Raw genomic sequence first — 19,118 nt, forward strand, 5'->3', positions numbered from 1 at the left:
ATAAACAAAACCAAAAAAGACCAAGGTCCTTGTATACCAGATATACGAAGCCATTTATATACGCCAGCTATTCACGGGCAATGCAGGGGCGGTCAACTACCAGTAGGAGAAATGCTCACAGACGTTTGAAATGAACCAAAAGGAGGTGGAGAGGATAACGTGTGCAACAAGACTATACGAGAACTAAACTGAAAATGTAAGTCCAACCTCTGGAAGCCCAAACAATATTTTGTGAGCGTTCACACGCGGGGTTTAAATTAACATCCGCTGCCCTCTCTACATCTCTTATGAAGAATTGCTCAATAGTACCGGCAGTAGAAGTTCAAAATCAGTGTCATAGGTGATTTTCTTAAACGTGGGAGTTATGGTTCAGCAAGTGACGTAAAATGAGAGGTTAACTAGGAGGATAAAAAAATATGAGGTCGTTGCACGAAGAAACCGCCGATAAAATCGCAAAGTTTGCAACGCGGAGTGAAGGCGATGCGTGGCAGAGAAGCTGAACTTAGATTTTAGAGATGCAGATATGCTCTTATCTATTGCTTTACGTTTTTCCTCAGTCTTCCACAAAAGCTCGTGGTGTACGTAGAACGAGGACTGCATGAAAACAGACGAACCTCACCTATGAAACACAAGATGCTAAAAAGAAAGAAAGAAAGAAAAAAAAACAGCTAAAGAGAAGAAGAGAAAATGTAGCGATACTGCCCACCTGTTCACCATCGATCGCTTGGAATTCCATATGGACCCATTACAAACTCCCGTTTCCAGATTGTGCGGCCAAACGAAAGCGCGGTGCATATGCCTATTGAGGAAAGCTGATTCCATCCTATCTGACGAGTAACTTCTGTTTTAGAAAACAAGCCTCGGTACCCACGAAGCACGTTCAATTTTTGCAACCTTCTGCCCGTTATTTGCCATCTGCGATCAAGTGCACCAGCGCGCTTTAGCGACAACAAAAATGACCGCAGCGCTATTGGTTCGGGTTTGCTTTACGGAAACACTTATTCGTAACCTTCGCCACAGAGTAATTCGTCACACAAAAAATAACTCGCGTCGCGTTTAAGACTTTTTTTTTTCTGCCGCAAGAAGGAAAGTTTGCCACAAAATTGGCCGCCGTGCAATTTTTGTGAAAACGAGTGTAGATTGATTTCCAACAGCCTATAAAAAGAGGCTATTCTACCGTTGGGACTAGGAAAATGATGCATTCCGGTCTATAGTACAACTTCCTGTTGCCGGATTGCCGGTTCGAAATGGAAAAATTGTGCTATTTATTATTTGACCAAATACTGGAAAGTCCGGTGCCGGCACAGAACATGCGTAATCGCAAATAAAATATTTCAATTTTTTTTTTGCAAAGCACTTGAAATTTTCCCGTTTTTTCGTTCCGTTTCGGCGCCGTCGTACACAGGTGGCATACGTAGTAAATAATTAGCAACGCTGTTGACCGTCTGATTGTATTTGCTTGCGAGCTACATTAAAAGTCTCACTACAGCCGCAGAGCGCCGACGAGTGGCAACTGGCGCCGGCACACCAGGCGTCGAACTCGCAAAGCTGTTCGCACTAAGGAGTGGAGGAAGCAATCACTATGCATTTCTGCGCTGCAGTGTCAATAAAACCGCGCTGCGGTAAGCTGAATAATTGGCACACAAAAGCGCTCACTATAAAGCTTGCCAATGCGTGCACAGCGCGAACGTCGTGAAGGAAAGCGGAAAATCAGTGGGAATAAATTCACGGCGGAATATATAATTTAGCCATCTGAATAAGCTTGGTGCACGCAGCAGAGGGCTGATAATCGTTCCATAAGAAAAGCCTAACGAAAGCTTAAAGCAAACGAAGAACACCAGCACGGTTCTATTTTGATTTTATACTAACATGCGGGAGTTATCACTTTTTCTGGCACAAATCTCCCTGCTGACGCTCTAACAAAATAAAACAATTAATACTCCGATGTATAGATGTCCCTAGAATAGCTTGCAAGAAACACACGCACGAAGGAAATAATAAGCGCATGTAAACGAACACTCACTATCGCACCATCTCCCTCTTCCGCATCAATTTTTCTCGAGACGCTTTTTCCCACAGATTTAATATGACTTATCCTTTACTTTTCCGCAATTAATCTCCTGTTCAGAACTTTATAAAGGTGTAAAGAAAGGAAAAATGCCTTGACAGTAAAAATAATTATTCGCTCATTCACCGAGGGAACTTTTTCGGAATTCGTAATTAAACTTGTGAAGACTTGGGAACGGCTCAAGCCTTTTCCAGAAGAGGGGTCCATTTTTATTCCCGGGGAAAAAGAAAAAGAGAGTGCACGCTACAACACTGAGGAAATGAGACGTTGGGATATGTCTCCGTCATTTTTTTTTTCTTCGCTTCATCTGCTCTCAAATGATAAATGCGAATTGCGGTACTGCTAGTACGCGTTTGTGTAAATGCGCGAAGCCCAGACCAGATCTTAATGACACGAACGCGGCCGTTCCAGCAAGCTGGAAGCAGTCTGCCCGCTCGGCAATCATCTCAAATGACTGCACTAGGTGAGCGAAAGTTTTGAGAACGCGGACGAGTTCCCGCGCTCGTTGTTCCAATAGTTGTCGGTTTATAGTCGCTGCCAGCCTCCTTAAATGTTGAGGTCGTTAAGCGACGCGACTCAAGTCTGGTAGAAGAATAAAAACGAAGAGACATGGCATATGGTTCTGACACTGAACAACTCATTGTCACTGTCGTGTAATAGATGTCAACTACATCCTCGTCCCAATCTGTTATGGCCGAGGCTCTCTTCCGTACATTAAGAATTTTAATTAAAAAACAAAAGATGGACCTGTTAACGATCGATGCAAATCAGCGGAATAACGTAGCACCAATTGTCTGACAATGGATAAAATAAAGGTCACATTTGGCTGCAGAGAAGAGTGTCGTACGTATATTATACTTGACTGTCTAAGGAGAAAAACGTTTGGAGGACGTTGATCACATCATTAGACAAAACAGCAGAACGAACCGCTTTGTTCTAAAGCATTACGAATCTGTTCTCGATTGGGTATGGCACACGACAAGCCAAATCTGAAAGCGGAAAAGCGCTTTTTCTTTTATGGGGGAAAGAAGCCGGACGCATATATCCCACAATCCAACTAGGCCATTTTCATCAAGGAGGGCATGGCCTCATTGCCTGCTTCTGCTTCCTCGTATAGCTGCCTGTAAAATGACCAGAAGCTAGCCTGTGGACACTAGTACGTTATACAAGCAGCACGTGCAGGTTTTGCACGTTTTCGTTGTGCTTATTGCGCACCCTTTGTACCAGAACCGTTTTTCAGGGCGGCCCAATATCAAAATAGTTACCAAAAAAGGAGGGCTTCTAAGAAAGCTTCAAAGGCTAACCATTTTTCATGCAGAGCGCTTTTACGTGTACGTAACGCTAATAAATAGATAACCTATTTGGGCAGGTATGGATACGGCAAAATGAGATGCCAAACCTCAGAAAAATAAATACATGCAGCTGTCACGAAAACATGCTTCTCCAAGTCATCATGAAAGCACAGAAGACCTGCTCTAAATCGGAGGACACCTCGACTGACGACGAAAACGTACGCGAGGACCTCGCTGCCCATGGATAATCTGCTTGCTTCGTTGCCTCGGTGCAGCGTTAGTTGTGGGCACGGCCTGTTGTTGCCGCCTCTCACCCACTGCATAAACGCACCATCATTCCTTGCATTCCGGGTGTGAATGAATCGCATGCCCGCTTGTTGCGCACGTAAAACATGCAAGTAACATATGTTCCTTCAAAAAAAAAAAAAAAAGAAAGAAAAAAACACAGGTTGAGGAACGCGCTGGTAAATGTCACAGATAAAATCAACAAAGAAGAATTTCCTGGCGTCTTCAAGGTGCTATGTGCAGAGTGCGAGCAGGTGTATAGTGGCGAAAGCGGAAATTTTAGGCGAAGATTGCCGGCACCACGCAAACGATGTCAAAAAGAAAAACACTGCCTCAAACGTCATTGCTTCTTCTTCTTCTTCTTCTTCTTCTTTGTGGGATTTTACGCGCCAAAACCAGCTCTGATTATGAGGCACGCCGTAGTGGAGGGCTCCGGATTAATTTTGACCACCTGGGGTTCTTTAACGTGCACTACAACGCAAGCACACGGGCGTTTTTGCATTTCGCCTCCATCGTCAAACGCCATTGCCGAGCGCGCGATATCCTTCGGTCATAAAATAGACTGGGGCAAGGAACGTATCGTTACAACCGAAAACAAAGACATACACCACGTTTGCATCTTCAATCTACGTTCATCGAGACTGCTGCGCAGATTCTGAACCGCGGTGATGGAAGCCTTCCACACGTGTACGTGCGATGATTGCGCCATCTCTTCAAGTCTGCACAACATTCTGCTCTTTCGCATCGTTCTCATTGTGAACAAGGCTGCCGTGTGCGAGCCGAAACGTCTTTTAAAAATTTTCACAACATATGTGTCTTTCTTGGTCGGCGTTCTCTTTTTTCATCATTGCTCTTCCCGACCAGATGGGATTCCGTCATACCGTCGTTTCTATCAATGTAACTACAAAGCCTGATAACATAGCGATAGATCCCAGTGCTGGTTTAAATATTATTTAGCGCGTTCTTATCGCGAACCTTATCAGCCTGTCATTTCAAGTTTCCATTTGGTCATTAGGCTTCAACAACAGCGTCGTCTAGCAATTTACCAGATGGCTATGAACATTAAGTGTTCAGTGTCCGACTTACAATAACAATACACGCGGTACTCCGCTACTGTAGATGTCTTTCTCAATTTTGCTATCTACCCTCAAAATGCCAGATGAAATTAAATTTCCAACGATTTCCTTTCCGGTGTCTCTGGAGTAACAAAAACAGTTTAAAACGTTTGCTTGCGTTCCCCTAACTCTAATCACAGCTGCAACGAATATTTTGCAAAACATAACCGATCAACCCAGCCCGTGTTACGAATTGAAACCCAAGCTGCGACACAGAGCACATTGTTTAGAATAAAACACAAATAAATAATTCAGTGGAAAAGTATAGAAACCTAGTAAAACGGGCAAGATGACTTGCACAAAACACTTTCATATCCGGTTCGATGATTTCTGATAAGTGATTTTTATGTGCATGAATAAACATCTTTCCTCCCGCTCCTCTTCTCCTCGATGCGCAAGCGTTGTCAAATATTGCTCTCCATTTGCGACGTGATTTACATTAACACAGAAACTTAATTTCCGGAAGTACTCGCCGTGTTTGCTTGTCTTTGATTTTTCATCTCACTTTACCTGTTTTCGCGAGTAACGGCAATAATATTTAAAACACACATTCACATACAAAAAAAGAAAAAAAAAAACAACACATGACTAGTCAGAAGCGCTCCACGCGGGCAAAGCGTTTCTGATGGCGGCTCTCACTTTCAATCATTCCGGCTTTTCCTCATCTCACCTCGATGGCAAAGTTTGAGCCATAAAACCATGGAGTTTCCTAAGATTGCCTGGAGTTAAAAGGTTAACAAAGAAGCTTGAGAAGAAGCTAAGGACAGTGCAATGATCGATGGAACGAAAAATGATTTGCGTAACGTTATGAGGCAGGCAGACAGCGGTGTGGATTAGAGAGAAAACCGGCGTAGCGGATATTCCAGCTGAGAGTACGAGTAAAAAAATGCAGTTAGGCAGTTTATGTAATGCGTAGGGCGGATATCCGGGGGCCCCATTAGAGTTACAGAACTGGAAGAGCAGCCGACGACGGTAGAGAACTAAGTGGTGGGATGAAATTGTAAAATTGGTAGGCATAGGAAAGGGTGCCAGCTGGTATACGTGGAAATTTATGCAAGAAGCCTTCATCCTGCATTGTACAAAACATAGTTTGTTGTCGTCGTCGTTGTTGATGATGATTAAAAGTGGCACATCGGTACTGTGTACATGTATGCACAGGATTACCAGTTACCTAGACACATAGAAGACGCGTGTTCCATCTGTCAGAATGCCTGAGTCTCCATAAAAGAGTGACGCGTCTCCACTGAAATACAACGTGGCAAGGTAACTTCATGAAATAGCAGAAATACGAATGCGTTATGAGCTTTATTGCTTTTATTATTGATTTTTTTGTGTGGTAAGTTGCAGATCGTGAAGCATGAAACACTAGCGCGAAGTGTTTTGCTTATTGTTTCACTTTCCAGCCGCAGTGGAGCTGCAGACCGAAAAATCAAAGCCACAGGCTCACTACTATAGTAAACGCTAGCGCTACGGTTATTATAAGCCTTCAATGATACAGGCTGACGCAAAATGCTTATAGCGTGCGATATATTCCTTTGCGCCTATTCTAAAGCTCTCAAATAATTCTGAGAGGTACAGCTTATGTACAGCTTGGTCCACTCTTAGAGGCAACACGCGAGCGCGTGGCAGGCGGCCCGCGCGGCGCCAGCTGGCGGCGAGATTTGTAAACGCGGCGAATGCGCATAGAGTCGTAAGGGCGGCGCGTGCCCCGCTTCGTCTGCTACTTCTCCGCCCCTGCGCTCGACAATCGCTGTAGAGCGCATTCGTTTTTCCGCGGTCAAATTTATCTAGCCGCCACTCTGCCTGCTGCTCATCGGGTAATCAACAGGCAGAAAAAACGGAAGAAAGTTTTGTTTGTCGCTGCAGTCTCTCGCGAGTTTCAACTCGACTCGGTTCTTGTTCGTTGAAGCAACGTCCAGAGAAGCTCCATAGTTAGGATATTTGTGATATGATTGGACATGCAGTTTTAGGAAAATTATTCTGTTACAGTCACACGTGCGCGCAATGACGTAAGGTGTGCATAGAACGACACATGAAAGTAAACGTAGACGAGAAAATTTATTAATTATATTTTTGCGACAGAGGGTATATGGAGACATAACTAGTCACACGACTTTAAAAGGATGCAAAGCTGGTAGTGTGTTGGCACAAGTCCATGCTATGTAAAATGCAAAAAAAAAAAAAAAAACGCACACGTGTGCAAGGGAAATAGGACCCAGTGCTGCTCACAGCTGCGAAAATTTACCCGAATAATGGTTGTGGAGCAACCCGTAACTGCGGAATTCTGCAAAAGTGATAACGAAGCCTGTCACTTCCGCAACCTTGTGTCAATGCTAACCGATAAGCTATTCGTATGTTTCTCCCGTAATGCTCGCAGCAACTGGCCACTTTTCATAAGAGACAAACCAATTGAAGCCCGCGATGCAGCGAGCATACCAAGTTTGCCCATGCAACCATATAATGTCCGCCTATTCAACAAGCGGGAGGCAGGGCTTCACAGTGCGGAATAAAAAAAAAAAGAAAGAAAGAAAGCCGGTTGGGCCAGCGCTTGCTAGCTAGCGCTGGGGCGGAGAAGTAGCACTGACGACGCAGGCCACGCACCGCCTGATTGAATCTATGCGCATGCTCCGTGTTTCGAAATCTCGCCAGCAGTTAGCGCTCCGCGGACCGCTGGCCACGCGCTCACGTGTTCCCTCTAAGAGTGGACCGAGCTGTACATCTAGTTAAATCGCGCTACGCAGCGTAATCCTGTTGCCATAGTCAAGAGAGTGCTTCAACTCGAGGATAGGCTTTGAAAACTTTTTTTCTACGTTTACCGTGCGCCAGCGTAAACACCTAAATGACTTCACAGGTATTACTACGACATTTCTTAGTAATCTCCACACAGCAGTGAATAATTGTCCACTTCTAATTAAACGAACACTGTCGCCCATGGTAAAAAGCGTCGGTTCGTTCGTGAAAAAAAAAAGAAAAAAAAAAGAACTGTAGTGAATACGGTCATCTTACAAAAAACCAGATACATTTTCCTTTTCATGCAATGTTCTTTTCAGATAGCGATGAATACAACTAATACTTCCTTTTTTATTTTTTCACATTACTTCTTCGCAAAACTTTGCCGAACCTAAAGCTTACCGAGAATATTGAAAGGTAATTAAAATGTTTCCCGTGTTCTTGCTCCTTCACTTTCCATATAGGAGCGCTTAGTTTCGACAAATGACGCAGCGTTTGTCATTACGCTTTTTCTTTCGTTCATCGCGCCGGTTAATGCTCGTTCCACACACCCATTAGAATTTTTCTACAAAGCAACACTATTTTGCCTTTTTAAACTCGCGAGCTCAAACAAGTTGCGGAGCTTACGAATCACACCAAGCTACATTATGTTTAAAGAGTTCTTGAGCAGGACGAAAAGTAAAGGATAGTGATACAGTTGCCCCACTTTCAACATTCGCGGTGTTTTAGCGAATATGACCGAAATTACTGAAGGCTGGATGTTAAACCTAATATGTTTATTTATTAAAATTTTTTTTCCATCACGCCATGACGGTGGATGCCATAAAACGTGTGACATGCTAATTAGCAGCGTTTATCACTCGACGCCCAAATAACTTTGTAATTAGTACTTTAGGGCCTATCGAAGCCTGCTACGTATACTGTTCACAGCGTGACCATAGACTCGCAATCAGAGGAGAGCAGCGTTTAACATTTGCCCGCATGCATAGCGCGCGTATTTTGTGCACGGATACCTGGATGTCATGTGGTAGTAAGAAGAGTTTCTACAAATTGACATGTTTTGAACACTGGCGGGTTTCAATTACGCAGTTACATCGATTTAAACTACGCATTCATTATTAAACTCTATCCAACTGACTGGATTCTATGCGCGGTACGTGTCGCACACTTTCTTACAGCAGCCGCCGCCAATAGCGTCTTACCGAAAAAACGCATCCCCCCCCCCCCCCCCCCCCCCAACTTTTACTTCATCAGCTTTAAGAATTTACCTACCGCTGCAGTTCAGCGCTATCAGATTCTGATGCTGGGCATGAGGTCGTGGGTGCGAGTCCCACACGTCGTGGCCCCATCTAAGTAGGGGAGAAGCCACAAAAAAAAAAAAAAAAAAACCAAGAAAGACATGAAGAGACAGCAAAGCACCTATGTGTGATGATACATGGGTGTTATTGGCGCAAGGGCCACGGAAAAGCGCCTACGTACTGGTATCTTGAGCGCACGATAAGGAACCTACAGCCCCCCCCCCCCCCCCCCCCCCCCCCACACACACACACACACACACTATAGCTCGCCTCCCAATGCCTGGGTGTGATTACATATTTGTAAACATTGAGAATATCTCCATCTTCGCTGAAACATGCAGTATTTTCTGTTGCGCTGAAATCAGCAACGTTGCGTATGCCCAATCAAGAATAAATTTTTATCGTAATTTAACGGTTACGTTTGTCGCTACACCAGCCATTATTATCATAAACTGACTGCAGTTAATCGCTGCCCCTGACCCGATTTCTCGATACTCATGTTTTTCGCTGTATGTTGATTGCATACTTTGAGATTTGTCTCCTCGCTCTTTCTTTCCTCCCCTCCTTCCTGTCTTTAATTTCTATGCTTGTCTCGTCCTTTCTGAAGAGTAGGCAGGCGTTGTGCCCCTTCCGGTGGCAGTTGCCAGCCTTGCTCCTCGCTTTCTCTTTCCTGTGTATATGTTTACAAATCAAATAATAATAATTGCATAAGGCGAAAATAAAGATTGATTGATTGATTGATTTCACAAAGGTCTTCGTAAAAACTGTTTCTCCTGGGTTGACTACCTTCGCTAACATTAGGTTCGCTATTACGATTGATTGGAACGTTTTCGTGCGTAATCCTCTGGCGTACTAATGATTTGTGATTACTAAACCAATTCGTAGTTTCACGATCGTTAAAATTGGATTTTTCCTGCCAGTCGCGAAACTTGATTTCTTATTTCGAGTAATTAATAAATTGGACCTCGAATTCAATTACTTCAGATACAGCGTCCACAACGCTTCGTTGTCTTAATGAAACAGAGTGCACGGCCGTAATACCATTCGAATTTTATCTAGGGAGAGAGATACAGAGACGAAAGAAAGGAGAAAGGTAGCTAAGTTAATCAGAACGGAAAATGCGGTTTGCTACCATACCCTGGCGGATGGGATTTTAGCCTCCATGTGTGTTCATTCTGATCCTTGTGATGCAGTGATTTGGTGTCTGTCTTTCTATTTTCTTTTTCGTCTAGGTGAAAAAACGCGATGTTATTAACCTAGCCACAAGAATTTGCGGAATGCGGAAACTGCAAGAAACATGAAACTTGCATGTAACTGCTCACCAATATTAGTGTGGTGCAGATCTACACTGAATCACTCGACACTGTACAGTACCTAAAAAAAAAGTTTCCAAGAGGCAACTGATCTGCTAAGACAGGCATTCTTCTCTGGTGTTCCCCACTCATTGTCAATGTATACGCTGGGTGCACAACCTGTACAACCATTGCCACAACCTGTACAAGCACCTCGCGGACGCACTCTATTTCTGGGTTAGAAATTCCACCTGCTTCCTTACTTTGAGACCCCCGCTTTATCCTCTTACTCCAAAAATTACTTCTTCTCCGTCAGTGCACACGCACCTTAATCCTTCCGTTTTTCTTCTGGCTTTGCTGTGATCTTTCTCGGGCGACGAGAGTTTCCGTAGACTAGGGGATAATGTGGCCCTTACGCCTTCCTGTCTCCTGGGCCTAGAGTAAAACATATGAAGACCTCGTGTTCTGTCTAGAAGGTTCTGCTCTAGCATCTACAGCGGGCGTTCATATGTTGTGGATCTTCCCAGGGGCGAAACCTACACGAGAGAAAATTCAAGAGATTCCAAGCTACGAACTGGTCAGACAGACAGCTACACGTGTGTGCTCATAGACAAGTTAAGTTCTCTAAGCCACTGATAATGCACAGGGACACTATAAGCGGTCTCTTAAACCAGTGCACTTCAAATACTGTACTAATGCACGAATCGCTTTTTGTGCCAGTGACGGGTAGTGTAGGGTAGAAAACCGGGCGCTCATCTGGTTGACCTCCCTGCCTTTCCTCTCCTTGCTCTCTCTCTCTCTCTCTAATCCACTGCTTCAATTCTTGCATGAAAGGACCTCTGGGCTTTTATTTAAATACCAGTATTACGAACAGGAAGAACCAATTGAATAAAAAAAATAGGTCGTGTATTTCGCATGGAAGGATGCCTGCTGCCGGCCTGCTAAGTCCGAGGTGTATTCAAACTTTTCATTTTTCGCATTTCAAGAACTATGGCGGTTATAGGTGTTCCTCAACTTAAGGCCTGTATCAGTGACATTATTTAGCTGTGGTCTCTATTTCGGATATATAAATTAATAAAAAAATGAACGGCTGGCCCAGTTCGCTTGTGCCAGCAACTCTGTCTCAAAGAATACAAGGCTGCATTCGCGAATTTCTTCGTCTCTTAAGAACTATCTGTCATTGTTCAGCGCCTTAGTTTTTATTGTTATCACCATGGGTAGGACGCTGTCTATAGGAACCAACCTTTGTGCGTGTTTTTGTACCGCTGCATTGCGCCAGGTTTTCACCTCTTCGCCGTCGCCGCACTTAGAACCATGGCCGCCCTGTGACGTCACACCACGGCCCTCGATTCTCCCGCAACTAGGCTCGTCGCGGTCGCCGCGCGGCCACCGCTCCTACAGGCGCGCGTCGCCGTTGCCTGGCAACCGCCACAGCTGGCGTGCTCACCGCGCTCTCTGTGTGACGTCCCATCACGGGCTTCGATTGTCCGACAACTCGCCTCGTCGCGTACGCCGCGCGTCCACCGCTGCTGCCGTTGGGCGCTCGCTGCACCCTCTGTATGACGTCACACCTCGCGCTCCACAGCTGTGATAACCGGGAGTATAGAAGGGGAGTCTTAGTCTAGTCGGGAACCACTAAGTTTAATAACAACGTGTCTAACTACAAGCGAAGCCTAAGCGCAGCCGGGGGTCTGTAGCTATCGCAACTCGACTAGGTTTAACCAGAGCTAAACCACAGCCAATTTTTTTTTCTTGTTTATCTAGCACATTTTTTTTAAAGAAAATATATTTCTTATGCTCTGAGTGCGCCTTGAGTAGACGTCCCTACAAACAGCATAGCAGTTAAAAGAAAGAAAAGTAACTCATCCCCCAGCTCCTTCTCTCGGAATTCAATGAAATAAAAGAAAGGAATACAAGCTGCACACTGGCATAGCATGGGCCACGAAAGAGCAAAATAGCGGGCAGACTGCGGACGCAAACTTTAGTATAAAAGGTGCGTCTTTTCCAATCCAATATTCAATTTCTGAGAAGAAGAAAGCGTGCCTGATGCATACATTTGGCGAGTAGTTCGCGATCGTGCCGTTTGAATAGCACGGAATTAAACAGAGTGAATTAAATATTATTTTTCTCCTTACGTGCCGGATTCCGTGCTTCGCACTCTTGAAAAAGCAAAGGACCGTCTGTAGAGACTGTGGTTTCTTCATACATCTTTAGCTCTGCTGCGTTAAACGCTACTTGCAAATTGCTGTTGTCAGACGAGGTTTCGACGCCAGGAAAATGGACTTGCGGAGCCGCAAAATTGTGGATTTGACAGCTCTATCATGCATAAAACCGAGATATGTCATTCCTGGTCTTCGGAGCAGATATATGGTTGTACCTGCAAGCTTTGTATTAGCCCACTTGAACTAGTGTCATTCGCTTGTGGCTGCGTGCTTGTCTTGTAGCGGATGCCCAGAAGCTGTGTAGCATCGCGTTATTGTGTGAATTTCTCACATTTTTTTATTTGTTTCTTCTATCATCTTGTATTCCTTTACCCCTTTCTCCAGCACAAGGTAGCGATCCGGTACTTGCACTGGCTAACCTCCTTGTCTTTCTTTCCATTTTTGTTTATTTCTCTCTCAAGTGCTCGACAGTTTAATAGAGTAGAGAGTAAAAATGTCCAGTGGCTCACTTTCTGTTTTGGCTCCACTTGGCAATACTTAAACTCCGTTCCTTCCCTCTTTGGAATTGAGAGAAACGCACATCTCCAATGACGCAACACACATGACACAATTCTTTTATCGTTCATGTTTTATTTTTCCGCTAATTAGTAATTGTTTGATCTCCTTCACGTCACAAGCTTTGAACAGCATGTATGTTTGATCAGTGAAAGACGTCTTTTCTTTAAGTATGCAGTCCTAGAGCGAAGAAACGTGCGTCGCATTTCGTGCGCCATTAGTGCCAAACGCACCCATTTTCACAAAGTTTGCAACGTGCACGTGACAACAGCAAAATTCACCAGTATTGTGGCGTTTGCACACCCAAGTGGTAAGGTCAAGCTGCTATCAGTTGCGCTACACGCTACGGTTTGATAAAGGCAGATCAAACTCTGCAGTAATACTGTTACAGATTATGTGTTGCGATTCACAATAAGTTATTGCTTGGACATTATGCTGAGTAAAACCGAATTGAATGTTTTTTGTATTAAGACTCTTTTGACAAGGGCAGGAAAACTGTTAGACGACTTTGATGGAGCGCTTCGTTAAGCACTGAAAGTCATCTCCACTAGTGGTTCCCGTCCAGTACAGCTTTGAATAATTGTAATTCTCCAGTAATGTAATTGTAAGGTATCCTGTAATGGCCCTCTATATTGGGGCCCACAGTATAAATAAACAAAGAAACAAACTGTATCGACTCGAAACCGCCTCTACCATGACACCGCTTAGCTTCGGCTGTGAGCAGCGAAGCGTAATGTAAACAAAGTAGGTGTATAAATTAGTTATTTCTATGTTAAAAGACACGCAATTGAGTTTCGAGCTTGACCGTGCTTCCAATAAAGCCGTATGCACTTCGGAAATTAACTTTAGCCCCTTTGCTGTTGCACAGTTTCACAGTAACATAGAAAGCTAAACGTCAAGGCGGTGCCTTTTCTTCCCGTAATTTTATTACTAAAGGAAACTTTAAAGCGTCTCGCCCGCGAGAAAAGGAGATGCCGACTGTCCGCGTCAGCGCAAAACGTGCTCGACGAGAGGCAAACAACACGAGTGTGGACAAACAACTTTATACAGTTTAGTGCGAAAACGCAAATGGGTATACGGAACAGCGAAATGAGCCGAATAAAAAAAACAATAACAAAGAAACAACTAAACACGCAAAATGGATTCCATTGCCATAACAACAAACTTCCAAGAGCTGAACTTCTTTGGCCGGGAAAGCCACAGGCTGGCGGCATTCCTAGGCACGCCGTGTGTGTATCAGCGAAAGCTTTTTGCACCGTTTCTGCGTTTGCGATGAGCCACCAAACTGAAAACTTCGCTCCTTGTCCGCGGGCTGTTTGCGCATCGCGGAGAGACGGGGGCTGGCGCTAATGAGAGCGTGGGCGGAGCTTCTAGCGTCGTTATCAAGTTGCACCCAATTTTAACGAGAAATGATTCCATGCAGCCATGCTTGGTTAACTCGCTCGTTGTTGCAACACCACCATTCAAAGTACTTTCCAGATAATCAAAATTGTATTGGCGCCAGTGACTTGTTGCACGTCCACCTCATTATCGACATCGCGAAAATTTCCCACGCGAAGTTTCCTGCTATGATAACACAGTTCAATACGACAATGTTTCCGGGAATGGCTAATGCCCGAGTCTTTTCATATTTGCACTGAAAACTGTTCTTCATTGGCAAGGGCCTTGGTTATCACCCCAAGTAATGACGACACGTGTTCCAACAAACCTCAACTGCCCATGGCAGCGTATTTATGTAAGGCTTCCAAAAGCAGGGCGACTCAGCTTGTGCGGTTGTAGTGAACGTTAGCCCGTCGGGTGAGGGAGTGTCGTGTCGAGCCGGGTTAACCAACCCCTCCTAAATATCAGGCCTGTACACTCTGCTTTATGACGTCATGCTACTTGGACCTAAATTTGCATTTCCAAGCCCGGTGTGGCGAAAGTGGTGACGTCAAGATCGCCGCTGCTTACTCGGGAGCATAGCTCAGGAGCATCCCCATGGCAGTCGGTCAAGGTAGCGTGACGTCATGAATCGAAGTGCATAGACCTTGTGCCCTCTAGGAGGCATTGGGTTAACCCGCCTGCACGTGGTAGGTTAACTCAGCCCGAGCCTCCTTGGCAAGGTAGCACACACAAACGTAGTCTGGTTTGGTCGACAGTGTGTAACTAGCTGCGAGGAACTGCACTGTCTGTTCGCTGTCTTCGTTGTCTTGCCTCTACGCAAGACCTTAGCACGCCATAAAAGGGTTTATGTAAACGCTGCCGGATCCAGCTGTTTATGCCCACAGTTTGACCCGACCGGCTCTCGTTGGCACAATATAAACGAACTTCCACTAAGCGTGCAGTGAGTCAAACTGTGATAGTGGCGAGATGTAGTAATCGGCCCATTGACCTTCACTTACCTGCGCAATCTGGTCAAAGCGGCCAAAGAGCTCGTTGAGCGTCTGCACCAGGTCCGACGCGGAGAGTTGTTCGGACAGTCTCGTGAAGTTGACGATATCCGCGTACAAGATACTGCAAAGCAGATCAGAAATATAGGGAACTGTTGAAATAAGAATTACAAACTCGCCCGATCCACGCCAAGTTAAACGGTTAGAGAAACGGGCATTAGGAGTGCTTGAAACCTGCAATAAGAATGCTGAAACGCAGAATGGATCGCCTCCCTACCTGCAGAGACCTTTAATAAACTTAATATCTTAGCGAATACTATGTTCTCATGTTTCTTACGACGTGATTTCCCTTCTAGCTCTATAGAAGCTTAAACAATTTGAAATAAAAAAATGGGCCGCGTAAGTCCATGCAGTCGTAAAGATATGTACTAAATATATTGCAGCGCTGCAGGTGCGGGGAGGGTACCAACAAAATATTAAATAGCACACACTCTCTCCTACGCTGGCAACGTGTCCTTCAGCACGAGATTGTGTCTGATGTCTTGGAGGTGATCCGAGGTACGCGATGATTTGTCCACCATATCAGAGTAGCAGCTGAATAAATGTGAACCAAGTTTCCTTATTGGCTGCTTTTCAGAAAGTATAGCTAACGGTAAATTCAAAACAGAAATCATTACCAGAATTCGTTGAAACTTTCTCATGCTGATAGGCTGTTTGCGACCAACAGGCGCTCAAAACTTCTGCTTTATTTTCAAACCTAGCATTGCACACCACGAACACTTGTGTCCCTCGCACATCTGCTTGCTTTGATAATGAAGGCATTTCTGCACATTGTACAGTTTTATTTTCATCACATGTGAGATGCATGCGTTACTTGGTCATCTGTGCCACGTGATAATTGTTCAGTACGCATACAGACAACACTGATCTAGGGAACCCCTTATAGCTGGTTGTAAAGGAGGAGCTTGACAGGCGTAAAAATGAACGAAAGATAGGAAAGAGCTGTCGCATGATGGCCAATCGTTAACATAAACTTGCATCTTTTCGATAGGCGTTATTGGTAACCGCCGGTGTAAAATAAAGTTTCGTGATCACTGCCACCACTGAAATCGCAGCGCTTCGGCCGTGTGACGTATAGCATCACATGCGAGCGTAGCGCTATAACCTCATAGGTGCAGGAACAGACGTCTAAAATCTCCGATGTAGAGCAACGGGCCGCTCCGATTTCGATGGTGCTGTCGGAGCAGCGGTATCAATTAGCACGGCGCTTTACGACTGCGGGATTATCTGTGTGCATACGTTCGAATCCTTGCCGATGCGCAATATTTTTTTTTTTCAGTACCCTGCTGCTATCATGTGCATAGCCACGATCCGGTGTTCTGAGCAAAACCTCGTCATGCGGCCTAAACCGCTTGTCATTGTAAGAAAAAAAAAAAGAAAGAGGCAGAGAGCACCTGATTTCCGTAGAGTAAACAAAATTAAATCATACGCGTTGCTGAAGATCGGGAAGGAGCTGCTGCAGTTGCTGTAGTTGCTTCAAAAGCAATTTCTCTTCGTGAAGCTTTCCTTTTAGAGCCAAAATAACAGTCAAGTCATAACGAAGAAAAATTTATGGAAGTTTATTTACATGGACCGCGATAGCTGAAGTGCCCTCATGCGTAGACGTTGAGCACCCTCCAGGGCATGCGCAAAAAACGTAGTGATGACATGAGCGTCCCATTTGAAACGAGGTGGGCTCGCATGCCCCTAAGCTCCTTCATTTAGGCTTTCTCGTATATCAATATTTTAAATACTTCATGATCACACTGCCTGCCACGGACAGGCGTAGCAAATACGTTGTGCGACGCGGCGTAGAAGCTCACGCGTCTGCCCTCATGCCCATTCGTCATAAATCATGTACGCTCACTAAAGAGCAAGCACAACGCACCAACTTTAAGTATGCTCTATAATCACTTCGGGGTGATAGAATGTTACTGACGCGTTAGGTGTGCGAAAAAGTACATTGGTCGCTATCAGTGTGTAGTTCTCTATACAGGGTGTTTTTTTTTAGCTGCACCAAGTTTTTAAAATTAGAAAGATATATATCTTGGTCCCGTTATCTTTACCATTCAAGTGCACCGATTGGCGGCCTCTAGATACAGAGCAATTTCGGCACTTACGTGCGTAATTAGCGAAGTTACGCTAATTAACTTTTTAATTATCAACAACAGGTGACTACAGCGAATAAGTACTTTGGGGCCCGTCCTCGACACTACCTATCCGAACGATCAAATTTTCAATAGCGTAGTTCATGTGGGAGCTACGCGACCAATTATTTCCCCCTGGCAGGCTCCTTGAAACCGAAACTGGTGTACCCTGGTCGTAGGGTACACCAGCAGGAGTTCGGACTTTTGAGAGGAGCAACTGAGCCCCTTCTCTGCCGCGTAGCGTTCGACGGCCTCCGTGGCCTGTTGGAGGGTTTCCTCGATTTGGCGTTCGCTGCCGCCTGTCACCCACAACGTTATGTCGTCGGCGTACAGGCTGTGGTTGAGGCCGCGGATCTTGCTGAGGATTTTCGGCAGGCCGATCATGGCCCCGTTAAAGAGAAAGGGGGACAATACCGAGCCTTGCGGCGTTCCCCTACTACCCAGTTATATGTCATCCGACTTGATGTCTCCTGTCGTGATTTGAGCTGTGCGGTTCGAGAGGAAGTCCCGGACGTAGGTGTAGGCCTTGCGACCTGCCCCCAGGTCCTGGAGGTTCCCTAGGACCGCTTTGTGCGTAATATTATCGAAGGCCTTGGTGTGGTCCACCCCTAAGAAGGCTTTCAGTCCCGTTCCTCTGTCTGCGCCACGCGTCGAGGATTTGATGTTTTATTTGGAGCAGGACGTCCTGCGTGGACAGTTTCGGCCTGAACCCGATCATCGTGAGCGGATACAGATCTCTATCCTCCATGTAGTTGCTTAATCTAGTGAGAACGACGTGCTCCATCAGCTTCCCCATGCACGAGGTTAGAGAGATGGGCCTGAGGTTCTCAATCAGTAATTTCTTCCCGGGTTTGGGGATCATCACCACGTGCGCAGTTTTCCACTGCGGCGGTATTGCAAACTGTTCCCAGCACGCGTTCATGTACTTTGTTATACTTAGTTTGTTAGACGAAAGGGAAGATTATTTTTCGAGCGATGTTCAAGCTGACCTACTCCAACTTTACTCAAGCGCATGGCAAGACGAAGGCCACTCACGGCAGTTTTTCAAATGTATGTAATACATGTTTACACGAGGAATGAAAAACCACGTAAAGGAGTAGCGTTAGCAACAACAAAGGCTGCCTTACGAGCAGGTTTCAGCCAGGACACCGAGGACGCATGCCGGAAAATAAATGAGATAGGAAAAGAATGTTAAAGGGCGGTCGGCGGGGCGTAGCTTAGCGCTCGTTCGAGAGTGCAAACGGTGGAGTGAAAACTTCAGCGGTGGGGATGATTTGAGCCAATTTTCTCAGCGTAGTGGTTTTCTAAGAACATGGGCGAACATTCGACCTGAGAAACTGAGCAGCGGCGGGCAGCGCTGAGTGGCCGCACAACAAGAGGAGCCATGCGAGGCAGCCGGGTCGTTTGGAAGCCTGTCCCACGCTGACGCTTGCGCGGGGTATACCTTCGGTGCAGGGGAACCGCACGCTAGATTCGCGACGACGTTTTCTCGATGCAAGACGGGCGGAGAGCGCCGCGCGAGCGGCTCTTCTTTTTGCCGCATGCGTGCGTGCCGGCCCCGCACTTGGGCAACGTCCGTCGAGAGGACGCCGCGTTGCAGGGGATTACGAGGAACAGAACGCGCGCCCCTTTTCCGGAAAGCCGGACAGTAAATACATGCACGCCCGGCAACGCAGTTACCGCGTCGGCGAGGCACAAAGCAACACGAGCAGAGCCATCGTGAGGCGTTGCTGCTGCGGCTTGCCGGTCAGAATGCACGCGCTGGA

At 45.6% G+C, this 19,118-nt stretch overlaps 1 protein-coding gene across 1 annotated transcript in view; it reads right to left on the reverse strand.

Moving 5' to 3' along the window:
• Positions 1 to 19,118, reverse strand: part of LOC119436082 (adenylate cyclase type 2) — a 650,431-nt gene that overhangs the window by 159,732 nt on the left and 471,581 nt on the right. Inside the window, exon 6 of the mRNA XM_037702828.2 lies at positions 15,179 to 15,290. Within this exon, the coding sequence (XP_037558756.1) occupies positions 15,179 to 15,290 (112 nt within the window). The remainder of the gene's footprint in view (positions 1 to 15,178; positions 15,291 to 19,118) is intronic.

This window comes from Dermacentor silvarum, chromosome 1, assembly GCF_013339745.2.
Source record: "Dermacentor silvarum isolate Dsil-2018 chromosome 1, BIME_Dsil_1.4, whole genome shotgun sequence".
In the NCBI taxonomy this organism is placed as follows: domain Eukaryota; kingdom Metazoa; phylum Arthropoda; class Arachnida; order Ixodida; family Ixodidae; genus Dermacentor; species Dermacentor silvarum.